Source organism: Siphateles boraxobius, unplaced genomic scaffold (genome assembly GCF_051911475.1).
Source record: "Siphateles boraxobius isolate OS27281-9 unplaced genomic scaffold, OSU_SipBor_1 97, whole genome shotgun sequence".
In the NCBI taxonomy this organism is placed as follows: Eukaryota; Metazoa; Chordata; class Actinopteri; order Cypriniformes; family Leuciscidae; genus Siphateles; species Siphateles boraxobius.
In genome coordinates, this window is record NW_027509227.1 from 2,077,466 (window position 1) to 2,105,000 (window position 27,535).

At 42.1% G+C, this 27,535-nt stretch overlaps 1 protein-coding gene across 4 annotated transcripts in view; it reads right to left on the reverse strand.

Annotated features, from left to right (window-relative positions):
- Window positions 1-222: 222 nt before the first annotated feature.
- col15a1a (collagen, type XV, alpha 1a) overlaps window positions 223-27,535 on the reverse strand; it is a 125,875-nt gene continuing 98,562 nt past the window's right edge. For all 4 annotated transcript variants that reach the window (XM_077224976.1, XM_077224977.1, XM_077224978.1 and 1 more), the window contains exons 35-40: window positions 22,258-22,316; window positions 10,951-11,124; window positions 10,561-10,620; window positions 9,136-9,333; window positions 6,156-6,265; window positions 223-978 (exon numbers count right to left, since the gene is read on the reverse strand). In XM_077224976.1, coding sequence (XP_077081091.1) covers window positions 759-978; window positions 6,156-6,265; window positions 9,136-9,333; window positions 10,561-10,620; window positions 10,951-11,124; window positions 22,258-22,316 — 821 coding nt within the window. In that variant the 3' untranslated portion in view covers window positions 223-758. The remainder of the gene's footprint in view (window positions 979-6,155; window positions 6,266-9,135; window positions 9,334-10,560; window positions 10,621-10,950; window positions 11,125-22,257; window positions 22,317-27,535) is intronic.

Below are 27,535 nucleotides of genomic sequence, written 5' to 3' on the forward strand. Positions count from 1 at the left end.
GTGTGTGCAAACCCTGAAAAACAAGCCCAACTCGTGCCAGCTCCTCTGGACGTCTGTGTTCGTGTTCAGGAGGTGCAAACTTTCCCAATAAACACTGTTTCTGTGAGCGCTTCAAGCTTTCCCACCGATGACGTATCCAGAACATTTGTTCATTAATAGTCAACTTTCACATCTGAGTTCAGCACAGGTCATCATATCAAAATAAAAAATAACACACAAATATAAATTTTGGAAAAAAATGTTTATTCAACAGACAATAAACACTTGATTTGCTTTTTAAAAAATCTATAAAAAAGGTGTTTTGATTGTGATCTGAGTTTGTTAAAACAGATCCAAGGTCTAAAAACTGTTTCATGACAATAAAAAAATGAATGATAATTAATTTCAACAGTTAAATTACATATTTATCAATGACATTTTTGAATCATGTGCGGTCACTGTATAAATAAAACACTGAAATTAAATTAAATACAAACAGAATAACAAACAAATAAATGACATGATAAAAAAGTTTTTTTTTTTTTTTTGTGGAAAATCAACACCAAAAATACAATCTGAAAAGTACAGTGCATGAAAATGTCATGGAGAGGGCCGATGTCCCCGGTCCAAGGCTGGGATCTGGCCAATAAACACGTTACATTCTAGAACGACGGCTTGGGTTGGACTGAACGTTCATGTGTTGCTGGAGTTCATGTCGTCTCTGTCCACACTAACACAGTTTCTGCAGCGAGAGGCTCTGTAATGGCCTCTTCTGTGGTTCAGTATCTGTAATGTCCTCTTCTGTGCTCGTGGCTGGTCTCGATGCACAGGACGATGAACAGGTTGGAGCAGCTTCGGGTCTGCTGGTTCAGTAATCCACTGTAGAGGAACGAGGCCTGACCCGTGATGGCCATGTCTCCAGCTCTCCAGGACTCACAGTTCAGAGCGTCCAGTCGCTTTCCTCTCTCTGAAGAGCCGTGCCACACCGCCTTCTGAGGCCTGAACACACACACACACACATACACACACACACACACACACACACACACACACACACACACACACACACACACACACACACACACACACACACACACACACACACACACACACACACGAGCATAACTCAAGACATGTATGGCTCTCAGGAACCTGCAGAACTACTGTTTATATTTCTTGAACCAAAATAGTTGGCCTAGCCCTGTATCACAAGGCTGCTATAGGGGCATACATTTGTTCATGTGTGTATTAGCTTTGAGCTCATGTACACTACTGTTCAAAAGTTTGGGGACAGTAAGGTTTTTAAATAATAATGATACTTACATTCAGTAAGGAAGCATTAAATTGATCAAAAGTGACAGTAAAGACATTTTTGTCAGGACAAATCTCGGGGCATTTGGCATGGTAATATACATGCATTGTTAATGTATTCTGTCTTGTCAGAATAGATCAGAATGCTACTTCTGCTGCTGTTACTACTGCTGATGTTTTTGCTGCTGCTGTTATTACTACTGCTGCTGCTGTTATTACTACTGCTGCTGCTGTTACTACTGCTGATGTTTTTGCTGCTGCTGTTATTACTACTGCTGCTGCTGTTATTACTACTGCTGCTGCTGTTATTAGGGCTGCTGCTGTTATTACTACTGCTGCTACTGTTATTAGGGCTGCTGCTGTTATTACTGCTGCTGCTGCTGTTATTAGGGCTGCTGCTGCTGCTGTTATTACTACTGCTGCTGCTGTTATTACTACTGCTGCTGCTGTTATTAGGGCTGCTGCTGTTATTACTGCTGCTGCTGCTGTTATTAGGGCTGCTGCTGCTGCTGTTATTACTACTGCTGCTGCTGTTATTACTACTGCTGCTACTGTTATTAGGGCTGCTGCTGTTATTACTGCTGCTGCTGCTGTTATTAGGGCTGCTGCTGCTGCTGTTATTACTACTGCTGCTGCTGTTATTACTACTGCTGCTGCTGTTATTAGGGCTGCTGCTGCTGCTGTTATTACTACTGCTGCTGCTGTTATTACTGCTGCTGCTGCTGTTATTACTACTGCTGCTGCTGTTATTACTACTGCTGCTGCTGTTATTAGGGCTGCTGCTGTTATTACTACTGCTGCTGCTGTTATTAGGGCTGCTGCTGTTATTACTGCTGCTGCTGCTGTTATTAGGGCTGCTGCTGTTATTACTACTGCTGCTGTTATTACTACTGCTGCTGCTGTTATTAGGGCTGCTGCTGTTATTACTACTGCTGCTGCTGTTATTAGGGCTGCTGCTGTTATTACTACTGCTGCTGTTATTACTACTGCTGCTGCTGTTATTAGGGCTGCTGCTGTTATTACTACTGCTGCTGCTGTTATTAGGGCTGCTGCTGCTATTACTGCTGCTGCTGTTATTACTACTGCTGCTGTTATTACTACTGCTGCTGCTGCTGTTATTACTACTGCTGGTGTTATTACTACTGCTTCTGTTATTACTACTGCTGCTGCTGCTGTTATTACTGCTGCTGCTGTTATTACTACTGCTGCTGCTGCTATTACTACTGCTAATGCTGTTATTACTACTGCTAATGCTGTTATTACTACTGCTGGTGTTATTACTACTGCTGCTGTTATTACTACTGTTGCTGCTGCTATTATTACTGCTGCTGCTGTTATTACTACTGCTGCTGCTGCTGTTATTACTGCTGCTGCTGTTATTACTACTGCTGCTGCTGCTATTACTACTGCTAATGCTGTTATTACTACTGCTAATGCTGTTATTACTACTGCTGGTGTTATTACTACTGCTGCTGTTATTACTACTGTTGCTGCTGCTATTATTACTGCTGCTGCTGTTATTACTACTGCTGCTGCTGCTGTTATTACTGCTGCTGCTGCTGTTATTACTACTGTTGCTGCTTCTGTTATTACTACTGCTGCTGCTGCTGCTGTTATTACTACTGCTGCTGCTGTTATTACTACTACTACTGCAGCTGCTGCTGTTATTACTGCTGCTGCTGTTATTACTACTGTTGCTGCTTCTGTTATTACTACTGCTGCTGCTGCTGTTATTACTACTGCTGCTGCTGTTATTACTACTGCTGCTGCTGTTATTACTACTGTTGCTGCTGCTGTTATTACTACTGCTGCTGCTGCTGTTATTACTACTGCTGCTGCTGTTATTACTACTGCTGCTGCTGCTGTTATTACTGCTGCTGCTGTTATTACCACTGCTGCTGCTGTTATTACTACTGCTGCTGCTGTTATTACTACTGCTGCTGTTGCTGTTATTACTACTGTTGCTGTTGCTGTTATTACAACTGCTGCTGCTGCTGTTATTACTACTGCTGCTGCTGCTGTTATTACTACTGTTGCTGCTTCTGTTTTTACTACTGCTGCTGCTGTTATTACTACTACTACTGCTGCTGCTGTTATTACTGCTGCTGCTGTTATTACTACTGCTGCTGCTGTTATTACTACTGCTAATGTTATTACTACTGCTGCTGCTGTTATTACTGCTGCTGCTGTTATTACTACTGCTGCTGCTGTTATCACTACTGCTGCTGCTGCTGTTATTGCTACTGCTGATGCTGTTATTACTGCTGCTGCTGTTATTACTACTGCTGCTGCTGTTATTACTACTGCTGCTGCTGCTGTTATTACTACTGCTGCTGCTGCTGCTGTTATTACTACTGCTGCTGCTGCTGTTATTACTACTGCTGCTGCTGTTATTACTACTACTGCTGCTGCTGTTATTATTCCTGCTGCTGCTGTTATTACTGCTGCTGCTAATATTACTACTGCTGCTGCTGCTGTTATTACTACTGCCGCTGCTGCTGTTATTTACTACTGCTGCTGCTGCTGTTATTACTACTGCTGCTGTTATTACTACTGCTGCTGCTGTTATTACTGGTGCTGCTGTTATTACTACTGCTGCTGCTGCTATTACTACTGTTCCTGCTGCTGTTATTGCTGCTGCTGCTGTTATTACTACTGCTGCTGTTATTACTACTGCTGCTGCTGCTGTTATTACTACTGCTGCTGCTGCTGTTATTACTGCTACTACTGCTGCTGCTGCTGTTATTACTACTGCTGCTGTTATTACTACTACTGCTGCTGTTATTACTACTGCTGCTGCTGCTGCTGCTGTTATTACTACTGCTGCTGCTGCTGCTGTTATTACTACTGCTGCTGGTGCTGTTATTATTGCTGCTGCTGCTGCTGTTATTACTACTGCTGCTGCTGTTATTACTACTGCTGCTGCTGCTGTTATTACTACTGCTGCTGCTGTTATTACTACTGCTGCTGGTGCTGTTATTATTGCTGCTGCTGTTATTACTACTGCTGCTGCTGCTGTTATTACTGCTGCTGCTGCTGTTATTATTCCTGCTGCTGCTGTTATTACTATTGCTGCTGCTGCTGTTATTACTGCTGCTGCTGTTATTACTACTGCTGCTGTTATTACTACTGCTGCTGCTGTTATTTACTACTGCTGCTGCTGCTGTTATTTACTACTGCTGCTGCTGCTGCTGCTGTTATTATTACTACTGCTGCTGCAGCTGCTGTTATTACTACTGCTGCTGCCGCTGCTGTTATTACTACTGCTGCTGCTGTTATTACTACTGCTGCTGCTGTTATTATTACTACTGCTGCTGTTATTACTACTGCTGCTGCTGCTGTTATTACTACTACTGTTGCTGCTGTTATTACTACTGCTGCTGCTGCTGTTATTACTACTACTGTTGCTGCTGTTATTACTACTACTGTTGCTGCTGTTATTACTATTGCTGCTGCTGTTGTTATTACTGGTGCTCCTGCCACTGCTGTTTTTACTGGTGCTGCTGCTTTTATTACTGCTGCTGTTATTGTTGCTGCTGTTATTACTGCTGCTGCTGCTGTTATTACTGCTGATGATTACTTTTGCTGCTGCTGCTGTTGATTATAGATACTGCTGTTGATGTTGCTGCTGCTGTTGTTATTGCTGGTGCAGCAGAGAAGTACAGGACTTGCTACTGCCAATACATACACGACATGCTGCTCCAGTCAGACATGCTGTCTATATGCTATATGCTGCTGTATAATATAGGCTACATGAATTACCCGTAGCAGATCTATACAGGTGGAGCTGGGGAAGAGGAAGGGTATTTGAAAGTGCTGCAACTGCAACAGCAAATGCTGACCAGTATTTGAAGGTTGAGCAGCGAGCTCATTGGCTACTGATACAGCAGGAACCAATCAGCTGTGCCCTATAGAGAATCAGCCTGTGCCATCTAGAGTTTCATGACAGAACTGTATTTATAATTTTGTAAAAGATTCTATTTCAAATAAATGCTGTTGTTTTGAACTTTCTATTCATCAAAGAATGGCTGATGGATGAGCAGAAAGTTATTAAACTTGTTAGGATAACACTTATGTTTTCTAACTTAATTAAATATTGGATGAAGCTTCAGCAATAATCGTGATATGGAAATCTCATACGTCACATGCCTAATAATAAGCTGCAGTGCATGCATTTCAGGCTGACTTCAATGGCAAGACAAAACAGACAGAGTTCTTAACGTGAGAACTGAGGAACCGCTAACAAAGGCTTTATGAATTGTCTCTTCTGTTTCATGCATTCATACAGCAGTTCTCCTGAAACTCTGTCCATGTAGATCCCAAAAACATCCCACTTCACAAACAACCTTAAAAAGGCTCCAGTAAACCACAATTGCTGCTGCGCTGTCACTGCCTCATCTGGAGCATCGCACTGCAGGCTATATTTACCGGCCTAGAGTATAAATACACATAAAGAGAGAAGGAAAAATACAAATGCACGGGTGGAGAAATGTGAGGTGTAGCCGCTGTCGTCTGGATTGTGGTCAGTGCGCGGAGGAAGGATGTGTGTGTGTGTGTGTCGGGCCTTGGCAATACTTGAGAGACGTATTGAGATGTTTACCACTAAACCATTACTAGAGTTTGTCGACTGCCTTTAGGCAATTAATGAGGTAGAATGATAGAACTAAACTGAGACAATTCATGCAATTGCTTGCCTAAAATGTGCATGAGAGAATAACATTCAGCCAACCAACACAAAGCTTTTAAGCACATGATTGGATCAAGAAGTTGTTGAAGTGTTTTAGAATCTCTCCGCTCACTTGAGGATAATCTTCAAAGCTGCGTGAGCTGTGAGCGTTTCACACTTGTTCTGAATATATACTGACCAGAAGGGGTCACTCATCACGTCACGCCCGTCGAAGGAATACAGCGGGATCCCGGGAGGCAGGAGATGGTTGGAGAAGATCGACTCCCAGTTCTTGAACAGGACCTCACCCTACACACACACATCACAGAGGGATTTAACACACTCTGTCCCGTAAAATCTAACGTGTGAACACTGAAATATATGGATTTAAACTCTCAGAGGGACAGTTCCAGGGTTATTAACTCTCTGGGGTCGAGAAACGCGCCGGCGCGTTTTGCTGTTTTTTTCCCACATAGCAGCAACATAGACTTAAAATACTCCGTCATTTTTGGTCATATAAATAAAATCAACACATGATTATAAACTATAGAGGGTCTTCTTTTTTTTGTGTACACTCACATTAACATCAAAACCGTGTGCTTTTGTAAAATGAAGAAAATAAACAGGGTGTGCTTTCTGCCTCTCTGTCTCCGTTAACTTTTTTTCTGGAGCACGTCTCTAAACTTAAACAAACCTCAGCGAATACTATTCACACAAGCATGAGCAATATATCTTTATAATCATTTAAGTTTGTACTTTTAAAATATCTAATTCAAAACTAAAATAAATATTCTCTGTTTATGTAATCTATAAAAAAAGAGAGAGGTGTCAGCCGATCTCATTATCGTTCTCTCAGCTCATTATTCTGCTAATGTGACACGCCCACGGAGAGCGCGCGGTATTCAAACGCAAATGATCTGAAGCAACACATGCAAAGTGTCAACGCCCCTCATAAACGCAACATAAACACAACAAATGTAATCATCAGATTAATGTACTATTTCGTCTTGCGAGGCAGTGTGAGGAATAATCCTGGGACATTTACCTCAGAACATGTGCTGGTTTTTTTCATTACGAGGAGCAACGGATCCATCTAATAAGTAAGTTCTTTATTATTATTGTTCTAATCGCGATATCATAGTGTATGTAAACCGCAAAAAGACTGTTTAAATATGAATCGCGTCTGTGTGTGAATGAATGAACTGAACAGTTTTTACCAAACCCTATTGCTATACTGAGATGAGTGAAAATCGACTGAAATATGTTGAAATAACGTTAAAATGTCTTTGTATTAGCAACGTATTAAACTGCAAATTAATATTTATATGCCCTAATATAGGCTCATAAAAACAAAAAACGACATGCCTATGTTACAGACGAAATATGAAAGAACATTTCGTCGACTAGTTTTGGATAGATTATTAACTGTTTACTGTAAACTAGACTACTGCCACATTGAATAAGCTTTTGTTCACCAATTTCTGCTCAAATGTTAAATATATTAGGCTATGTTTGTTTTGTCAAAAATAAAGTCATCAACTAGGATGCTATTATAGTGTTTGTTCCAATGTAGGCTTTATTCAAACTAATGAATCCTTAACTTTGAAATATGTATGATAAAATGTATACTTTAGTTTTTACAAAGAAATATTACACTTGAAATATTGTTATTTTAATTGTTGCTGTAATTGTAACCTTTTTAATAAAATAGCAAATAATATATTTACAAGGTAGATGTAAACAAAATCTTAAAATGTCAATATAAGCCTTCTCTTCAAATTATTTGTATTGTGTTTTATTAGTAACAAATTTGGGGAGAGGATACATATCCAAAACTTTCTGAAAATACAGTATGAGAATTAACTACACAATTACTAGAAATGTTCACCTTGGATATTATACAATTTGCAAGCAAAAATACAAGTGGAAAAATACTATTTGTTTATAGATGTTTCCAACTGTGAACCAATTTTGTAGTATATATACACATTTCTTTTCTTGTGTCCTTGTATTCTTTCTTGTGGCTCAGTGACACACCTGTGGAAAGCTCATTATGCAGGCTCATTAAGCAGGTCTTTTGTCTTCACAGGTGTGAATCAGACCATTATTCATGAGTCACGCCCATTTCGCATATTGCCTTTCCAAACAAAATGTGTTTTACTAAATTTAAATCAATGTATTGTTTTATGTGAATGATTTGGAATGATGATTTTCAGATAATTTTGAAGCAAAAATTCTAGGCGAGAACATCCATTAGTCAAAAGTCTTATGGACACATATTTAGTATGTGTTTTGTGGCCTTATTTCAGAGACTTTAAGTTTTAGTTTTTTCAATAACCATGCATAAACAATATTCTCTCAAAAATACAAACATGTACATACATCTTGCTAACATATTACGGTAGCCCTGTTTGTGCTATATAGAGTGAATTTACACCTTTGCCATTAACATGTTTATAAATAACTGAAAAAAGCACAAATGTTAGAGCATGTCAGAACACCTCCAGGACCCCAAAAACACATAGGACCCCAGAGGGTTAAAGTTAACTGAATTTCAAATGATTAGTTCACTTCAGAATTTAAATTTCCTGATAGTTTACTCTCCCCCACGTCATCCAAGATGTTCATGTTCAAAAGAAATGAAGGTTTTTGAGGAAAACATTGCAGGATTTTCTCCATATAGTGACTTCAATGGAGTCCAACGGGTCGAAGGTCCAAATGTGAGTTTCAGTGCAGCTTCAAAGTCTCGACACGATCCAGCCGAGGAATAAGAGTCTGATCTAGACAAACCAGCGACATTTATAACTAAATAAACATTTATTTACTTTTAAACACAAAAACGTGTAGAGACTTTAAAGCTGCACTGAAACTGACATTTGGACCCCATTGAAGTCACTATATGGAGAAAAATCCTGGAATGTTTTCCTTTAAAACCTCAATTTCTTTTCAACTGAAGAAAGAAAGACATGAATAGCTTAAATGACGTGGGGAGAGTAATTTATCAGGAAATTTTAATTCTGAAGTGAACTAATCCTTGTGGCATGTGGCTTTAAATAAAATAAGTGTTAACTAATATAAAATAAACCTTAAACTTATCTGAAACAGAAACAGGTGAGATTCCTTTACAAAGAATTATGAGTGATAATGATTGGGGAATTATTAACAACTAAGACATTTACCCTCAGGTTGACGACTGGCGTGTGAGTTCGGAACATGGGCTGCACGGTGTCAGTAAGGTCCTGTAGGTGGTGTGAGAGGAAGGCCTTGTAATGGTCTCTGATTCCCATGGCTTGAGCTTGAGTTCTGCAGAGCTGATTCACTGAGTGGATGGAGCCCAGATCCCCCGTCAGTGGTGTGTTGAGAGCCACCAACCTCAGCTGAGAGCGTGGAGAAGCACACGCGTCACACGAGTCACGACACAACAGGCCAACACAAGATAAAACTTGCAATGCTGAGAAAAAAGATATAAACTTGCAATTCTGACTACTATTCTCAGAATTGTGAAATATAAACTCACAATTGAAAAAAGGTAGTTGTGACTTTTATCTCGCAATTCTGGATTTATTTAGCGCAGTTTTGATTTTATATTTCACAATTCTTTTCTTTTCACTTTTTTCTCAGATTTGTGAGATATAAAGTTGCAGTTACCTGCGTGTGGAAACCGTTTGCACTCATGTGAAATGCCCGATCATGTGCATTATTGAATGGATTATTGAAATGACTAGATTTTGCCCATTTTCGCTATTGCTTCAATGCAAATGAAGAAGCGGGCTGTTATATGTTTTTGTAGTGACGTGTGTGTTCGAGTAATCCAGATATGAGCAGATTCTGTGCAGTACGCTGTATTTCAGTATCATGATGATTCACGAGTTGAGTATTTTTTATATGGCAGATTGGCTACACAAACTTCCCCAGAAAAGTGAGGAAATATAATAATAAGTCGCCAAACTGGCCCATGATCTGACAACGTTTCCCGCCACTGTTGACTCTGACCCGGGTGTAAAATGTACCCATTTGGCGGGTGTTCGTTTCAAACCCTGATTATAAGCCACAAAAATGGAGAATACAGCCACTTCACACACACAAACACACACACACACACACACACACACACACACACACACACACACACACACACACACACACACACACACACACACACACACACACACACACACACACACACACACACACACACACACACACACACACACTGGATGATCTTCCACAACAGCAGATGAAGAACCGTCATTTTGTCTAAAACGGGAGCGATGGACGCCACAGAGACAATGATGGAGGCCTAATCATTTTGAGGCTTTTGAGGTGCTTTTCATAACCAAACCATGACAAATCTGAAATATGACATTAGTCTCTGTGTAGGACAGCCTGGGAATGTGTGTACGGGTGAGAGAGCATTCAGTGTGTTGTGGGAGAGCCAGAGATACACTATTGTAGGATATGAGACTCACTTTATTCTGAGGTTATTCTGCTGTGGAGAAGTTTCCAGTAGAAGAAGCCAAACCATTGAACACACATGTAGACACACACACACACACACACACACACACACACACACACACACACACACACACAAACACACTTACTGCTTGTCCCGTGTGTATCACAGGTGTGTTGAGTTGAGGGCTCAGCATGAAAGGTTCAGCCTGTAGGGTTTAACAGACACAAGATCAGTCCACACACACACTCACACTCACACTCACACACACACACACACACACACACACACACACTCACACTCACACACACACACACACACACACACACACAAACACACACACACACACACACACACACACACACACACACACACACACACACACACACACACACACACACACACACACACACACACACACTCACACTCACACACACACTCTATATGCCATCAGATTTAAAACAGTCACATTTTCCACATTAAGAAGTGTTTCCCTCCCAGTAACGTGTGTGTAATGATCTAAAGCAGTGTTTCCTACCTCGTCCTGTGCTAGGGCCGGAGAGTCGAGTGTGTGTATCAGAGCGCCCAGCAGAACCTCTCTCCAGCCTCCGGACACTCGAATGAAGAGTTTACTGGAGTCCGAGACCCATCCCAGCGTTCCCTCGTCCTCGAGCGCCTGCAGCATCACACGCACACTGGCAAACCTCCTCGCCTGCGAACAAGACGTTTGTTGGAGCCATATTTACAATTTTGTGCACTACCAGAAATATAAATTAGTAAAGATTAAATTTGATTTATTTATTATGTATTACAAAATATTATGCTTTAAATGTACAAGGGAATTTTATGTTTAATGTTTAATACTTGGACTAACCTGGTCAAGTACATTTATTGACTCCTCCCCTTTTGACGCGTCACTATGATGCGCGAGTGCAGGAGTTAATAATGAAGTAGGATTGTTTGGCACAGACAGGTTAGAGTATGGAGAGCAACAGTTTCTCAATCGCATGAATCGCATGAAACGTATGTTATGAGATACCGCTGCTGATAGTGTTTTCTTGGATTTTATTTTGAATCTTGTTTGGAAAGTAAACCATAGATTGCGATCAATAAATACGTCTTTTTGTTGTTATGACGCTTCTCTGTGCGTGCTTATTGGACATGTGGATAAGAAGAGACATGTGGATAAGAAGAGATCTAACCTCAATAGGCTAAAGAATTAAAACAATAGATATTAGCCTCTACAATTATTGAAGAAACTTGCACTTAAGATCGATCGACAAGACACAAAGGATTGTACAATGAACTTTCTTCTCAAAGGATTGGAAACTCTGCTATTCACGGCGCAATTCTATGAATGAACAACGCATCAGCTGTGAGTACGAGAAATAGACCAACGCTACTTTTGCGTCATCGAAGGGCAACGCCCCTTTTTGGGGGAAAACAAACGGATTCCTCTGAGAACAGAACTCGCTGTAGATCTGCAAAGTTTCTTGATAGCAAAAATGGCACAAACATACACTCTCTTTGCCGGCCGAGGACCGTGAGCGGTATTTAAAGAAGCTACTGGATACAGGGTTACAGAGGTGTCGCTTTGAAAGGGTCGAAAACTGGATTAATGACCCCACGCAGTGGCCAAATATGGGCTATTCAGACATCTACCACTATCTCGTGGAATCACCAAGTAAGTAGCCTATTTTTTTGTCATTAACACACTCACAGTATGACAAACTAGGCATATGCAAACAATACAACTGATCATTGAATGCAAGATTGAAATAATGCTTGGATAAGCATACACAAACAGACGAAATAATTGTCAAAGTTTGGAAATGTGTGTTTAAACGCTAAAGAAAACTACTAGTTAATTGTGGCTTAAAATGACGGAAGAAGAGATTCATACGGCCACGGAGGCTGAAAGGCTTTTAAATTCACGTATCGCAAGAGGTCGTAGAGGTAAATTGGGAGTATGCACGAGAAAAATTAACGAAATTAAAGCTCTACTTGTTAAAGGTGGAAGTGTTGAACAAGTGTATGATTGCATGGCAATATTATTGTTTTTCATTCATGACTTCAAAAATGTGCATAATGCAGTACAAGACCTTTTAGCAGAGGAAGAGGAGAAAAATGATCATGCAAACTGGTTTGAACCTAAAATGATGGATTTCGATTACTTTATTAAAGTTGAAATGTGGCAGAAAGAACAATCAGATCAACTTACAACAGTCGAACCAAAAGATAGTATATCAAACGTCAGTAGTGTGTCTGCAAGATCGACCTCATCTAAGGCCTCTTCTGCTGCTAGAATAGCTCTAGAGGCACGCGCCGAAACTCTGCCAGATATACAAGCTTTACAGATGGAAGAAGCCATTATAAAATCAAAGATTGAAAGGGCAGAACTGCAAACACAAATAGCAGCAGCAGATGCAAAGATCAAAGTGCTGACAATTGATGCTGAATCACGAGCTGATGTTATGAATGACTATTATGATGCAAACAAAGAAGATAATGTCGAACCTACTTTTACAGATACCTCTGCATTAGAATTCGTTCCTATGACCACAATACCTAAGACTCCACTCCAGCTGTCAGTCACGTGCAAAGAAACTCTCAAGTAGCCACAATTCCAAGTCCACAGTTGGAGGTCAGTGATGGCTCGCACAAAGGATTAAGCTTAATGGTTCAAAGGCAAAAGGAAATGACTGATCTTATGATTATGCAGCAGAATCATTCTCTACTTAAATTCCTGATTGAAGACAAGACGAGCAACATTCAGGACAGGCTCTACTTTCTTGAACAGTTCACTACTGGCCAGGCCAGAGCTCTAGTTCGTAGCTGTCTGCACATGGAAGCTCACAGAGGATATACTGAAGCTCAGCAGCTTTTAAAGAAACATTTTGTCAATGAGATGAAGATTGCTAATTCTTATATAGAAAATGCATTGAACTGGACAACCATTAAAGTTGATGATAGAAAAATACTTCATGCCTATGCTCTATACCTTAGGGAATGTTGCAATGTGTGCAAAACCTACAATACATAGATGAACTGGACGTTGTATCAAATTTGAAATTGATTGTATCCAAACTCCCATACAAGCTCCGAGAAAGGTGGTGGACAGTAACTTTTGAGTCATTCCAAAGAACTAATACTCGTATTAGATTTCAAAATCTTGTGGAGTTCCTGGAAACTCAGTCGGAGATTTTACTTCATCCTGTCTTTGGAGATATCAAAGATCCTTCTCCTGTTAAAGGCACAGTTCTAAAACCAAGAACAATCAGCTTGAGGACATTTACTACGGTGACACAACCTGATGAGCAGACATGCAAGGAAGCATCTAAAGCGCAGCTGCAAGCTAATACTCATGCTGTTATTCTGAACTCATGTAGTTACTGCCAAGGTAAACATGCATTAACTGACTGCATAAAATTAAAATTAGTGTCTCAAGATAAAAAGTTTGAATATCTCAAAAGGAATGGTCACTGTTTTGGATGCTTTAAAAAGGGTCACATGAGCAAAGATTGCAATAAGAAAATGGTTTGCCAGAAATGTCAACGAAAACATCCTACACTGCTCCACATCCACAATTCAAAGAAGCAGATTTTGCCTAAACTGAATTTCTCAGAACCGAAAGAAGAAACGCCGGTCAATAGCGCACTAGTGTCAGCTGATCATGCAACAGGGGCAAGTAAGGAATGTGCACTAGCAATCGTGCCAGTCCAAGTTAAAGTTGCTAAAGGCAATAAAACCATTAAAACCTACACCTTTCTTGACCCAGGCAGTTCGGCAGCGTTCCTCATGAACCAGCTGAATGCCAAAGGACGCAGAACTGAAACTCTTCTGCGTACGATGGGGCAGGAGAGACCTGTTAAGAGCTATGAGCACACAGGTCTAGATGTAAGCAGTATAGATGGAGGCGTGTTTATAGACCTTCCTAAAGTATATACCCAACCAAAGATTCCTGTGTCAAAAGAAAACCTACTCACTCACCATGATCTTGAAAAATGGCCTTATCTGAAAGAAGTCAAACTGAAAAGAATCAACGCTAACAATGAGATCTTGATTGGAATTAACGTTCCAAAGGCAATGGAACCGTGGAAAATAGTGAACAGTCAAGGAAATGGGCCATATGCGATCAAGACTGTGCTAGGATGGGTAGTTAACGGACCACTTCATTCCTTTTCTTCAAAGGATGAAACTGGATTAATGTCAGTGATGGCCAATCGCATCTCTATGGAGAATATTAAAGATCTGATTATCAGGCAATATCATCATGACTTTCCTGAATAGGATTATGAGGAAAATAGAGAAATGTTTATGAATATAGTAACGACTTCAGTAGAACTTAAAAATGGGCATTACCATCTACCTCTGTGATAAAGATGTAACTTTGCCTAACAACTATGACGTGACAGCACAACGTACACTAAACCTTGCTAAGAGATTCAAGAAGGATTCTGCTTATGCAAATGAGTACAGTGTGTTCATGGAGGATGTGCTAAGAAAAGGATATGCAGAAAAGGTGCCACAAGAACAACTCCAAAGGAATGATGGCCAGGTATGGTACATACCACATCATGGGGTGTACCACAAGAAGAAGGGGAAACTTTGAGTTGTTTTTGATTGTTCATCTTCATTCAAAGCCATTCTCTTAATTCCAAACTTCTTCAAGGCCCTGATCTGAGTAAATGATCTGAGTTACTTTAAGTAAATGGGTGAGCAATAGCTCTGAAGTCCTTGAGACTATTCCAGAAAGTTACAGAGCCCCTCTTGTGAAACAGCTGGACTTGGACAGAGAAAAACCTCCTCTTAAGAGGGCAATCGGAATCCAGTGGAATATCCAAAAGGATGTCTTTACCTTCCGGGTAGCCGTTAAGAACAGAACTCCCACTAGACGAACAATCCTTTCTATAGTCAATTCCATATATGACCCACTAGGTTTCATTTCCCCCTTTGTTCTCAAGGCTAAGCAAATCCTGCAGAGACTCTGCCATGAGAAATATGGGTGGGATGAAATAATCCCAGATTATTAGACCAGTTAGACCATCTGAGCAGATTTGAAGTGGACAGGTGCATGAAGCCCGAGAACTTTGGTGTTGTAAGAACTGCTGAACTACACCATTTTCATGACACAAGCGAGCTAGGACATGGCACAGTAAGTTACCTCAAACTTACAAATAGTGTCAAAAATGTTCATGTCACATTTGTACTGGGAAAAGCTAGAGTAGCCCAACTCAAACGGATAACGATTCCGAGACTTGAGCTTGCAGCCACAACCCTTGCTGTGAAGGTGGACAGAATGCTGCAAAAGGAACTTCATATATCTTCATAACTGGAAGATTCCACCTTTTGGACAGACAGTACAGTGGTACTGAAGAACATCCATAATCAAACAAAAAGATTTCATACTTATGTCGCAAATAGAATTGCAGTGATACATAACCTCTCCCAAGTACATCAGTGGAGGTATGTATGTTCTGGAGACAACCCAGCAGATGACAGCTCACGTGGCTTACAGATAGAATCCCTCCTGAATTCCTCAAGATGGCTGAATGGTCCTCACTTCCTGTCAAAGGAGAAATATGAATGGCCTGAAGTGCCAGAAGATCTCAGATACATCTCATCAAACTATACGGAAGTAAAAAGAGAACTCTCTACTAACTACTTGAACCTGCAGAACAACGCAGTTACTAGAATAATTAAGTATTATTCTTCATGGATGAAACTATTGAAAGCTATCGCATGGTGGCTAAGGCTCAAAGGACTCTTGATGCTTCAGAAAGACAAAGGTCTTGTGTGAGAATGAGATGCAGGTGTGTGTAATCAGCGCAGTGCAGGTGTATAGTGTTTGGTGTAATCAGTCCAGGGAGGTGCATGATGGGAAATGTAGTCCATGAGCATGCTGATCAGGCGACCAGGGCGGAGCAGGCTGTGCAGGCGACCAGGTTGGAGCAGATTGTGCAGGTGACCAAGGCGGCGCAGGCTGTGCAGGCGACCAGGGCGGAGCAGGCTGTGCAGGTGACCAGGGCGGAGCAGGCTGTGCAGGCGACCAGGGCGGAGCAGGCTGTGCAGGAGACCAGGGCAGAGCAGGCTGTGCAGGCGACCAGGGCGGAGCAGACTGTGCATGGGACCAGGGCAGAGCAGGCTGTGCAGGAGACCAGGGCGGAGCAGGCTGTGCAGGCGGCCAGTGTGGATCAGACAGTTCAGGTGGCCAGGGTGGATCAGACAGTTTAGGGGACCAAGGTGGACCAGACAGTTCAGGGGACCAAGGTGGATCAGACAGTTCAGGGGACCAAGATGTTTCAGACAGTTCAGGTGGCCAAAGCTGGTCAGACAGTTCAGGTGGCCAAGGTGGATTAGACAGTTCAGGGGACCAAGGTGGACCAGACAGTTCAGGGGACCAAAGTGGATCAGACAGTTCAGGAGACCAAGGTGGTTCAGACAGTTCAGGTGGCCAAGGTTGGTCAGACAGGTCAGGTGGCCAAGGTGGATTAGACAGTTCAGGGGAACAAGATGGATAAGACAGTTCAGGTGAGCAGGGTGGACCAGAACGTTCAGGTGGCCAAGGTTGATCAGACAGTTCAGGTGGCCAAGGTGATGCAGCTTCCATGGCCCCATCAGGGGACCTATACCCCCCCCCCCCCCTCCACCCAAATTTCCTTGGGGGCAGCTATGGGGTTATGGGCCGGAACAGACCCCGGCAAACAAACAGAACCGACACCAGCTCAGGAACAGACTTCGGCTCATGAACAGACACCGGCTCATGAACAGACACCAGCTCAGGAACAAAGGGGACAGACACCGGTTCAGGAACACATACCGGCTCAGGAACAAAGGGAACAGACACCGGTTCAGGAACAGACATCGGCTCAGGAACAGACACACAAAAGCCGGGATGGCCGTCTTGTCCGGGGACGCTGACTCGGCGGCGGCCATCTTGTCCAGAGACACTAGCTCGGACGGCCATCTTGTTCGGAGACACTGGCTCGGCGGCAGCCATCTTGTCCGGAGACACTGGCTCGGCGGCGGCTATCTTGTCCGGAGACACTGGCTCGGCGGCGGCCATCTTGTCCGGAGACACTGGCTCGGCGGCGCCTATCTTGTCCGGAGACACTGGCTCGGCGGCGGCCATCTTGTCCGGAGACACTGGCTCGGTGGCGGCCTCTGGCTCGGCAGACGTGACGTGAACAGCCTCTGGCTCGGCAGACGTGACGCGGACAGCCTCCTGCTCGGCAGACGTCACGTGGACAGCCTCTGTTCGGCAGATGTGACGTGGACAGCCTCTGGCTTGGCAGACGTGACGTGGACAGCCTCTGGCTTGGCAGACGTGACGTGGACAGCCTCTGGCTTGGCAGACGTGACGTGGACAGCCTCTGGCTCGGCAGACGTGACTTGAACAGTCTCTGGCTGCGCAGACGTGACTTGAACAGTCTCTGGCTCTGGGCTGAACGGGCCCAGCGGTGAAGGCTCTGGGCTGGACGGGACCAGCGATGAAGGCTCTGAGCTGGACCGGACCAGCGGTGAAGGCTCTGGGCTGGACGGGACCAGTGGTGAAGCTCTGTCTGGACAGGCTCTGTCTGGACAGGCTCTGGCTGGACAGGCTCTGGCTGGACAGGCTCGGCGGGACGAGATTCAGGCTGTACGGTCTCGGCTGGACGAGACTCTGGCTGGACGGTCTCGGCGGGACGAGACTCTGGCTGGACCAGTGAGGATCATGCAAGGGCATGAATGAACTGAGCGGTTCAGATAGTCCTCACCGAAAAAAGATCATAAGGCACTCTGTGCTCATTGAGGTGAGATGCGCCAGTTCAATAAACTCTTCGACATACTTCTCAATCGACCGATTCCCCTGACGGAGATGCAGGATTTGTATACCTGTATCCATGGTTGAACCCGCTGCTGGATCTAGGTGTGGCGAAGTCTTCTGTAATGAGGCAGCAGACTCAAGGGGATCCATTCGCAGTATTTATTAGAGTAGTCAAACAGGCAGGAATCAACAATAGCAAACAGGGCAACGGAGACAGGGCAGAGAGAAACCAGATAAAAAGCAATGGTTGGGGCAGGCGGCAAGAAGCAAGGTCCAGTAACAATCCAAGTCGAGGTAGGCAGAGAACGATCAGAAACGGGCTACACAGTCCTAGGTCAAGGCAACAAATAATCCACAGGGAGAAACGCTCAGAATGACAGCCAGGAAAGTCAAGACTTCACACTGGTGTGGTGCGTGGAAGTGGTTTATATGTGTGTGTGTGAATGAGATGTAGGTGTGTGTAATCAGCGCAGTGCAGGTGTATGGTGTTTGGTGTAATCAGTCCAGGGAGGTGCATGATGGGAAATGTAGTCCATGATAACCCAGGGAGTGCGTGGATAATCGTGACACTGATGAGCGTGTCGCTCCTGATCTTCCACCTTTCTCACATGTGATCATTGACTACTTTGGACCAATTAAAGTCAAACGAGGTCGTTCTCATGTAAAAAGAAGGGGGGTGATATTTTCCTGCTTGGCGAGCCGAGCAATACATCTCGAAGTAGCAAGCACGCTAGACACGGACTCTTGCATCAATGATATTCGACTGTTTTTATGTCGGAAAGGACCAGTACTGACCATCAGGACTGATCGTGGCACCAATCTTGTGTGTGCCCAGAAGGAATTAGAGGCCACCTTGAGCCAGATGGACCATCACAAAATTCAAGAGACTTTGCGGAGCAATCATGTCAAGTGGACCTTTAATCCTCCATTTGCAGCCCACTTCGGAGGAGTGTGGGAGACATTAATCAAACTAGTTAAGAAAATACTGCTTTCTGTCCTGAAACAAGAGACACTGGACGATGATCTGTTACAAACACCTTTGTGTGAAGTTGAGTGTATTCTCAATGACCGGCCCATCAAAACTGTTTCAGGTGACCCAAATGATCTTGAACCCCTAACACCAAATCACCTTCTGCAGTTGAAATCCAAACCCCTCTTGCCACCTGGACTCTTCAATAGGGATGACTTGTACGCTAGAAAGCGATGGAAACAGGTGTAATACCATTGCACCTTAATACAGGTGCAGACCATTTCTGACAACGATGGACAACTGAATATCTTTCATTGATGCAGCAACGACAAAAGTGGACCAATCCCAAGAGAAACTTACAGGTAGATGTCATAGTAGTCATAGTAGACCACACAGCACCAAGGAACTCGTGGCCCTTAGGTCGTGTGTTTAAGACCCTGCCGGGGCCCAAAGGTCTTGTCCGCAGTGTCTTGGTGAAGACTAAAACCTCTGTTCTACAAAGACCCAACACCAAACTCTGTTTGCTTCTGGAAGCTGACAAGTCAGCTTGAGTGATTCTGACAAAACAATATCAGTTTTCTACAGTCTTATTTGCACGCTTTCATTTATCCTGACAAACCCACATATATCATTACGTGCTCACACACCAGTACATATCTTTACATACATGGACTCGTCAAATTCGCACCACATATACGCTCAAAATCTGCACATAAATGGACTTCTCATCTTTCGCACCGCATTTACACCCATTGGACTTTTTGTATCCCTCCCTATGAAGTGTGCGTACATATGAGTCCTGACTCCATTGGATATTTTATGGTAATTGTTCTGCTTTGTCATTAACAATTAGGGGGCAGGATGTTGGAGCCATAATTAGAATTTTGTGCACTACCAGAAATATAAATAAGTAAAGATTAAATGTGAGATATTTATTATTTATTAAGAAATATTATGCTTTAAAGGGAATTTTATGTTTAATGTTTAATACTTGGACTAACCTGGTCAAGTACATTTATTGACTCCTCCCCTTTTGACGCGTCACTATGATGCGCGAGTGCAGGAGTTAATAATGAACTAGGATTGTTTGGCACAGACAGGTTAGAGTATGGAGAGCAACAGTTTCTCAATCGCATGAATCGCATGAAACGTATGTTATGAGATACCGCTGCTGATAGTGTTTTCTTGGATTTTTATTTTGAATCTTGTTTGGAAAGTAAACCATAGATTGCGATCAATAAATACGTCTTTTTGTTGTTATGACGCTTCTCTGTGCGTGCTTATTGGACATGTGGATAAGAAGAGACTCCTCATCTAAGCTCAAGAGGCTAAAGAATTAAGACAATAGATATTAGCCTCTACACCATTACTGAGGACACACACTGAGGACACACACTACATCACAACGCTCACGATTGTCCTTCTTCAGTAACACAAGACGAGGGGTTTAAAATATTCAGGGCCTTAAAGGAACATTTCCCTCCAAATTGAAAATTCTGTCATCATTTACTCTACCTCAAGTTGTTCCAAACCTGTATGAGTGTCTTTGTTCTGCGGAACACAAAGGAAGATATTCTGAAGAATGTAGGTAACCAAACCCAGCCCAGCCCTCCATTGACTTACATAGGAAAAAAATACTATGGAAGTGCATAAACTGTTTGGTTACTGACTGGTTACTCTTCAAAATATCGTCCTTTGTGTTCCGCAGAACAAAGACACTCATACAGGTTTGGAACAACTTGAGGAGGAGTAAATGATGACAGAATTTTCATTTTGCAGGGAAATATTCTCTTAAAGGGGTAATGTGTAAAAAATGTTGAGTATCTATTAACAGAAATGCAATATGACATCCATAACTATGTGTTCAGTGGTGTATAAAGAACTTACTTAATAAACCGTAATGTTTTTATTACCTTAGAATGAGGCATTTATATCTACATAGGCTCGGGAATCCCCTTCTATGAAGGTCGCCATATTGTGACGTCATGTTTCTACCGTAGCCGACAGCGAACACACAGCGTTACAGAGCGCGTTTCGTCACTACCTTGAAAGAGAAGCCGCAGAAAGCTAGAAGCTAGCCATTAACGCCGTGAGTAGTGACTTTTCCCTTGTCAGTGGTGTAAATATGTAGTTGGATTGTTTCATGTAACTTAGTTCTTCTCCCTCGCTGTGTTATGGCTTTGCTATGTGGGGATAAATGTGCTGGTTACGTTCGTGAGACAGCTGATTAGTACTCTTGTCATTGACCGTAAAACAGTTACAGGAATCACCAACCCGTCGATCTTGGAAGCATTTTAAGTCAATCGAGTTTCCAAAATCAGAGAAAAAAAGCCTATTGTGTGTAGTAAATTGTGTCTAGGGGATGCGGAGGCGCGCGCGCTGTTACAATCACGTCATTTTTGCCTCGCGCACCTTTGGGCTCATGCGGACGCGTCCAGTATAAACAAGGCTTTACGCTTTAACCAGCTCAGCTACAGTAACAGCTCATATTAGCCAGCTAAACTTTTACTACCCTGTTAGAAACAATATATAGTTGCATAGTTTCATGTGGTTCTTCTTCCTCGCTGTATTATGGGTTTGCTATGTGGGGATAAATGTGCTGGTTACGTTCGTGAGACAATCAGCTGATTACTATTATTATATTACGTATTAAGACCCTTGATCCTCACCTGACTATGGCTTTGTAAACTTTATCCATGATGTGGTTTATAATGGACTGTGGTACAGAAACAGTGACAATGTTACACACTCTTGGCTTACTCTGGCTATTCTCTGCTGTCTCAGACGATGATATGTTTGTCCAGTTTCAGGCACCGTAGCTTCTTCGAAAGGGAGGGGTGAGCAGTGGGCTGAGCCCTTAGTGTAAACTCGCAGCCGAACCGCTATATATCGCTAAAAATCACACACTGCACCTTTAAAGCTGCAGTCACATCAGTGAAATCTCCCAGTGTCTCGATGTGTGAAGCACAGCTCACTCTGTTGCTCATGTGGCAAGATCATGTGACCAGATTTTGACATTAAAGCGAATGATTGACAGATTGATTGAAGAGATATGAGTGTTTACTCACGGCGGGATCAGCTCGACCCGGAGGACCCGGAGGACCCGGAGGACCAGGGATCCTCACACCTGAAACAACAGCAGGATCACACACACACACACAGACACACACACACACACATCACACTGGGATCACAGCAGGACTGAATCCACTGAGAGAGTCATTACCTTAGATCAACAACATGCCGAGAAACAAATAAACAGATGTGATGCTTCTTTGACCTTCATGACCCTCAGGTTTGTAAGAGCCTCAGGTATAAAGATGTGTGTATAATGATCCTAAATGTGAGCGTATGAGTGATTTATAAAACATCACTCTCTCTTTATAAATACAGTTCATCTTAAAGAGGCCATATTATGCTTGATGTTGTTTTCAGGCTCTACTAGAACATGTTTTCCTGCTTGAATGTTGATTATTTTCCTCATATTCTCCATTGTTGCGGCTCCTCTCTTCCCAGTCTGTCAGTAACGCTCTGTTTACTTCCTGTCTCTATGAAGCCCCTCCTTCTGAAAAGCACACTGTCCTCTGATTGGTCGGCTGGAGCAGTGTGTTGTGATTGGTCAAGCGCTTCGAGTGCGTTTGGGAAATATCCCGCCCCTTACTATAACCACCAGTTTAACACACTACTAACTAACTCAACCAGGCCCCGCCCCTTTATTCTCCATATGAATTATTATAATGAGGAATATTGTGACGTGTTCGTTCCCGGAAGAAACTCAAGATACAATGGAGGCGTTTTAGGAGTTCAGAAACACTGACACTGATATAGAGAACAACTGGAACTTTCTCATGATCAAACAGCAACATTACACACTAAAGACTGATGAACACTACACACTAAACACTGATGAACACTACACACTAAAGACTGATGAACACTACACACTAAACACTGATGAACACTACACACTAAAGACTGATGAACACTACACACTAAACACTGATGAACACTACACACTAAACACTGATGAACACTACGCACTAAACACTGATGAACACTACACACTAAACACTGATGAACACTACACACTAAACACTGATGAACACTACACACTAAACACTGATGAACACTACACACTAAACACTGATGAACACTACAAACTAAACACTGATGAACACTACGCACTAAACACTGATGAACACTACACACTAAACACTGATGAACACTACACACTAAACACTGATGAACACTACACACTAAAGACTGATGAACACTACACACTAAACACTGATGAACACTACACACTAAACACTGATGAACACTACACACTAAACACTGATGAACACTACACACTAAACACTGATGAACACTACACACTAAACACTGATGAACACTACACACTAAACACTGATGAACACTACACACTAAAGACTGATGAACACTACACACTAAACACTGATGAACACTACACACTAAACACTGATGAACACTACGCACTAAACACTGATGAACACTACACTCTAAACACTGATGAACACTACACACTTAACACTGATGAACACTACACACTAAAGACTGATGAACACTACACACTAAACACTGATGAACACTACACACTAAACACTGATGAACACTACGCACTAAACACTGATGAACACTACACACTAAACACTGATGAACACTACACACTAAAGACTGATGAACACTACACACTAAACACTGATGAACACTACACACTAAAGACTGATGAACACTACACACTAAAGACTGATGAACACTACACACTAAAGACTGATGAACACTACACACTAAACACTGATGAACACTACACACTAAACACTGATGAACACTACACACTAAATACTGATGAACACTACACACTAAATACTGATGAACACTACACACTAAACACTGATGAACACAACACTGATGAACACTACACACTAAACACTGATGAACACTACACACTAAACACTGATGAACACTACACACTAAATACAGATTAACACTACACACTAAAGACTGATGAACACTAGGGATGGGCATGATTAATCGACGATCGATTATTGATCATTAAGAATTTCGTCGATCACGTTAATTTGTTATCGATTATCATTAAACTAATGCTGCTGCGTTGCGTAGTGTGAGTGGAAAGTGAACGTGTTCCCCGGGCTGGTCAAGTTAGCGCGGAGGTACCTGTGCATCCCGGCAACGTCAGTCCCCTCAGAGCGGGTGTTTTCAGCGGCTGGACTGAAGCCTTGTTTACACTCGACGCGTCCGCACGAGCGCGAAGGTGAGCGCGGCAAAAATGACGTCATTGCGGTATTCGGTGTTTCACAGGCGAGCACGTCGAGTATAAACGCCTCGTCTGTTTGGGGAGGTGCGCGCGCAGTCTGTGGAGACTCGCGCTGCAGAGCCAGGCGAAAGTGTAAACGAGGCTTGACGGTCAGGTTGCGGTCGCGTCTGACCTCAGATCATGTCATCAACATGCTTATCTTTCTCAACAAAAATCAGTAGACTGGTGTAGAAGTTGTATGTGAGTTACTAGTTATTTTTTATGAGGCTTTGTTAAGTAGCCTAGCCGAATTGATTGTTACAGTAGGTAGGCTAATCTCTCTCACCCTCTTTCTCGACTCCGTTCTTGGATAGTTTTGAGTTACATTTTGACAAAACCCGTCAGATCCAAGTATTATTATGTTTTTGGTTAAGTTATTGTTTAACATGATTTTTTTTATTATTTATTATGTTGGAACAAACGAGGGTCTCTGTTTAAGAACGCCAACTCGCAGCTGCAGGTTCCGTTGCTTCCGATCACCGCAGCGCATATATCTTCAAGTTTAGCCTAACCGAACGTCCAGTTTTACTGCCACAAGTTGATCATCTTGTAATAAAGATTCAATCGAGGAAAAACGCGCTGTATTTTTGTATTTTCATTGCATTTTTAATTTATAAAAAGTATATAATATAAAAATAAATAATGAATTTGAATATAAAATATTAATGATTAATCGATAGTCGATCGTTAATTCTCCCGACGATCGACTAAGAAAATTTAATCGAATGCCCATCCCTAATGAACACTACACACTAAAAACTGATGAACACTACACACTGATGAACACTACACACTAAACACTGATGAACACTACACACTAAACACTGATGAACACTACACACTAAAGACTGATGAACACTACACACTAAAAACTGATGAACACTACACACTGATGAACACTACACACTAAACACTGATGAACACTACACACTAAACACTGATGAACACTACACACTAAAGACTGATGAACACTACACACTAAACACTGATGAACACTACACTGATGAACACTACACACTAAACACTGATGAACACTACACACTAAACACTGATGAACACTACACACTAAACACTGATGAACACTACACACTGATGAACACTACACACTAAACACTGATTAACACTACACACTAAACACTGATGAACACTACACACTAAAGACTGATGAACACTACACACTAAAGACTGATGAACACTGCACACTAAACACAGATGAACACTACACACTAAACACTGATGAACACTACACTGATGAACACTACACACTAAACACTGATGAACACTACACACTAAACACTGATGAACACTACACACTAAACACTGATGAACACTACACACTAAAGACTGATGAACACTACACACTAAACACTGATGAACACTACACTGATGAACACTACACACTAAACACTGATGAACACTACACACTAAACACTGATGAACACTACACACTAAACACTGATGAACACTACACACTGATGAACACTACACACTAAACACTGATTAACACTACACACTAAACACTGATGAACACTACACACTAAAGACTGATGAACACTACACACTAAAGACTGATGAACACTGCACACTAAACACAGATGAACACTACACACTAACCACAGATGAACACTACACACTAAACACTGATGAAGACTACACACTAAACACTGATGAACACTACACACTAAACACTGATGAACACTACACACTAAAGACTGATGAACACTACACACTAAACACTGATGAACACTACACTGATGAACACTACACACTAAACACTGATGAACACTACACACTAAACACTGATGAACACTACACACTAAACACTGATGAACACTACACACTGATGAACACTACACACTAAACACTGATTAACACTACACACTAAACACTGATGAACACTACACACTAAAGACTGATGAACACTACACACTAAAGACTGATGAACACTGCACACTAAACACAGATGAACACTACACACTAACCACAGATGAACACTACACACTAAACACTGATGAAGACTACACACTAAACACTGATGAACACTACACACTAAACACTGATGAACACTACACACTAAAGACTGATGAACACTACACACTAAACACTGATGAACACTACACTGATGAACACTACACACTAAACACTGATGAACACTACACACTAAACACTGATGAACACTACACACTAAACACTGATTAACACTACACACTAAACACTGATGAACACTACACACTAAAGACTGATGAACACTACACACTAAACACTGATGAACACTACACTGATGAACACTACACACTAAACACTGATGAACACTACACACTAAACACTGATGAACACTACACACTAAACACTGATGAACACTACACACTAAACACTGATGAACACTACACACTAAAGACTGATGAACACTACACACTAAACACTGATGAACACTACACACTAAACACTGATGAACACTACACACTAAACACTGATGAACACTACACACTAAACACTGATGAACACTACACACTGATGAACACTACACACTAAACACTGATTAACACTACACACTAAACACTGATGAACACTACACACTAAACACTGATGAACACTACACACTAAACACTGGTGAACACTACACACTAAACACAGATGAACACTACACACTAAACACAGATGAACACTACACACTAAACACTGATGAACACTACACACTAAACACTGATGAACACTACACACTGATGAACACTACACACTAAACACTGATTAACACTACACACTAAACACTGATGAACACTACACACTAAAGACTGATGAACACTACACACTAAAGACTAATGAACACTGCACACTAAACACAGATGAACACTACACACTAACCACAGATGAACACTACACACTAAACACTGATGAAGACTACACACTAAACACTGATGAACACTACACACTAAACAATGATGAACACTGCACACTAAACACAGATGAACACTGCACACTAAACACTGATGAACACTACACACTAAACACAG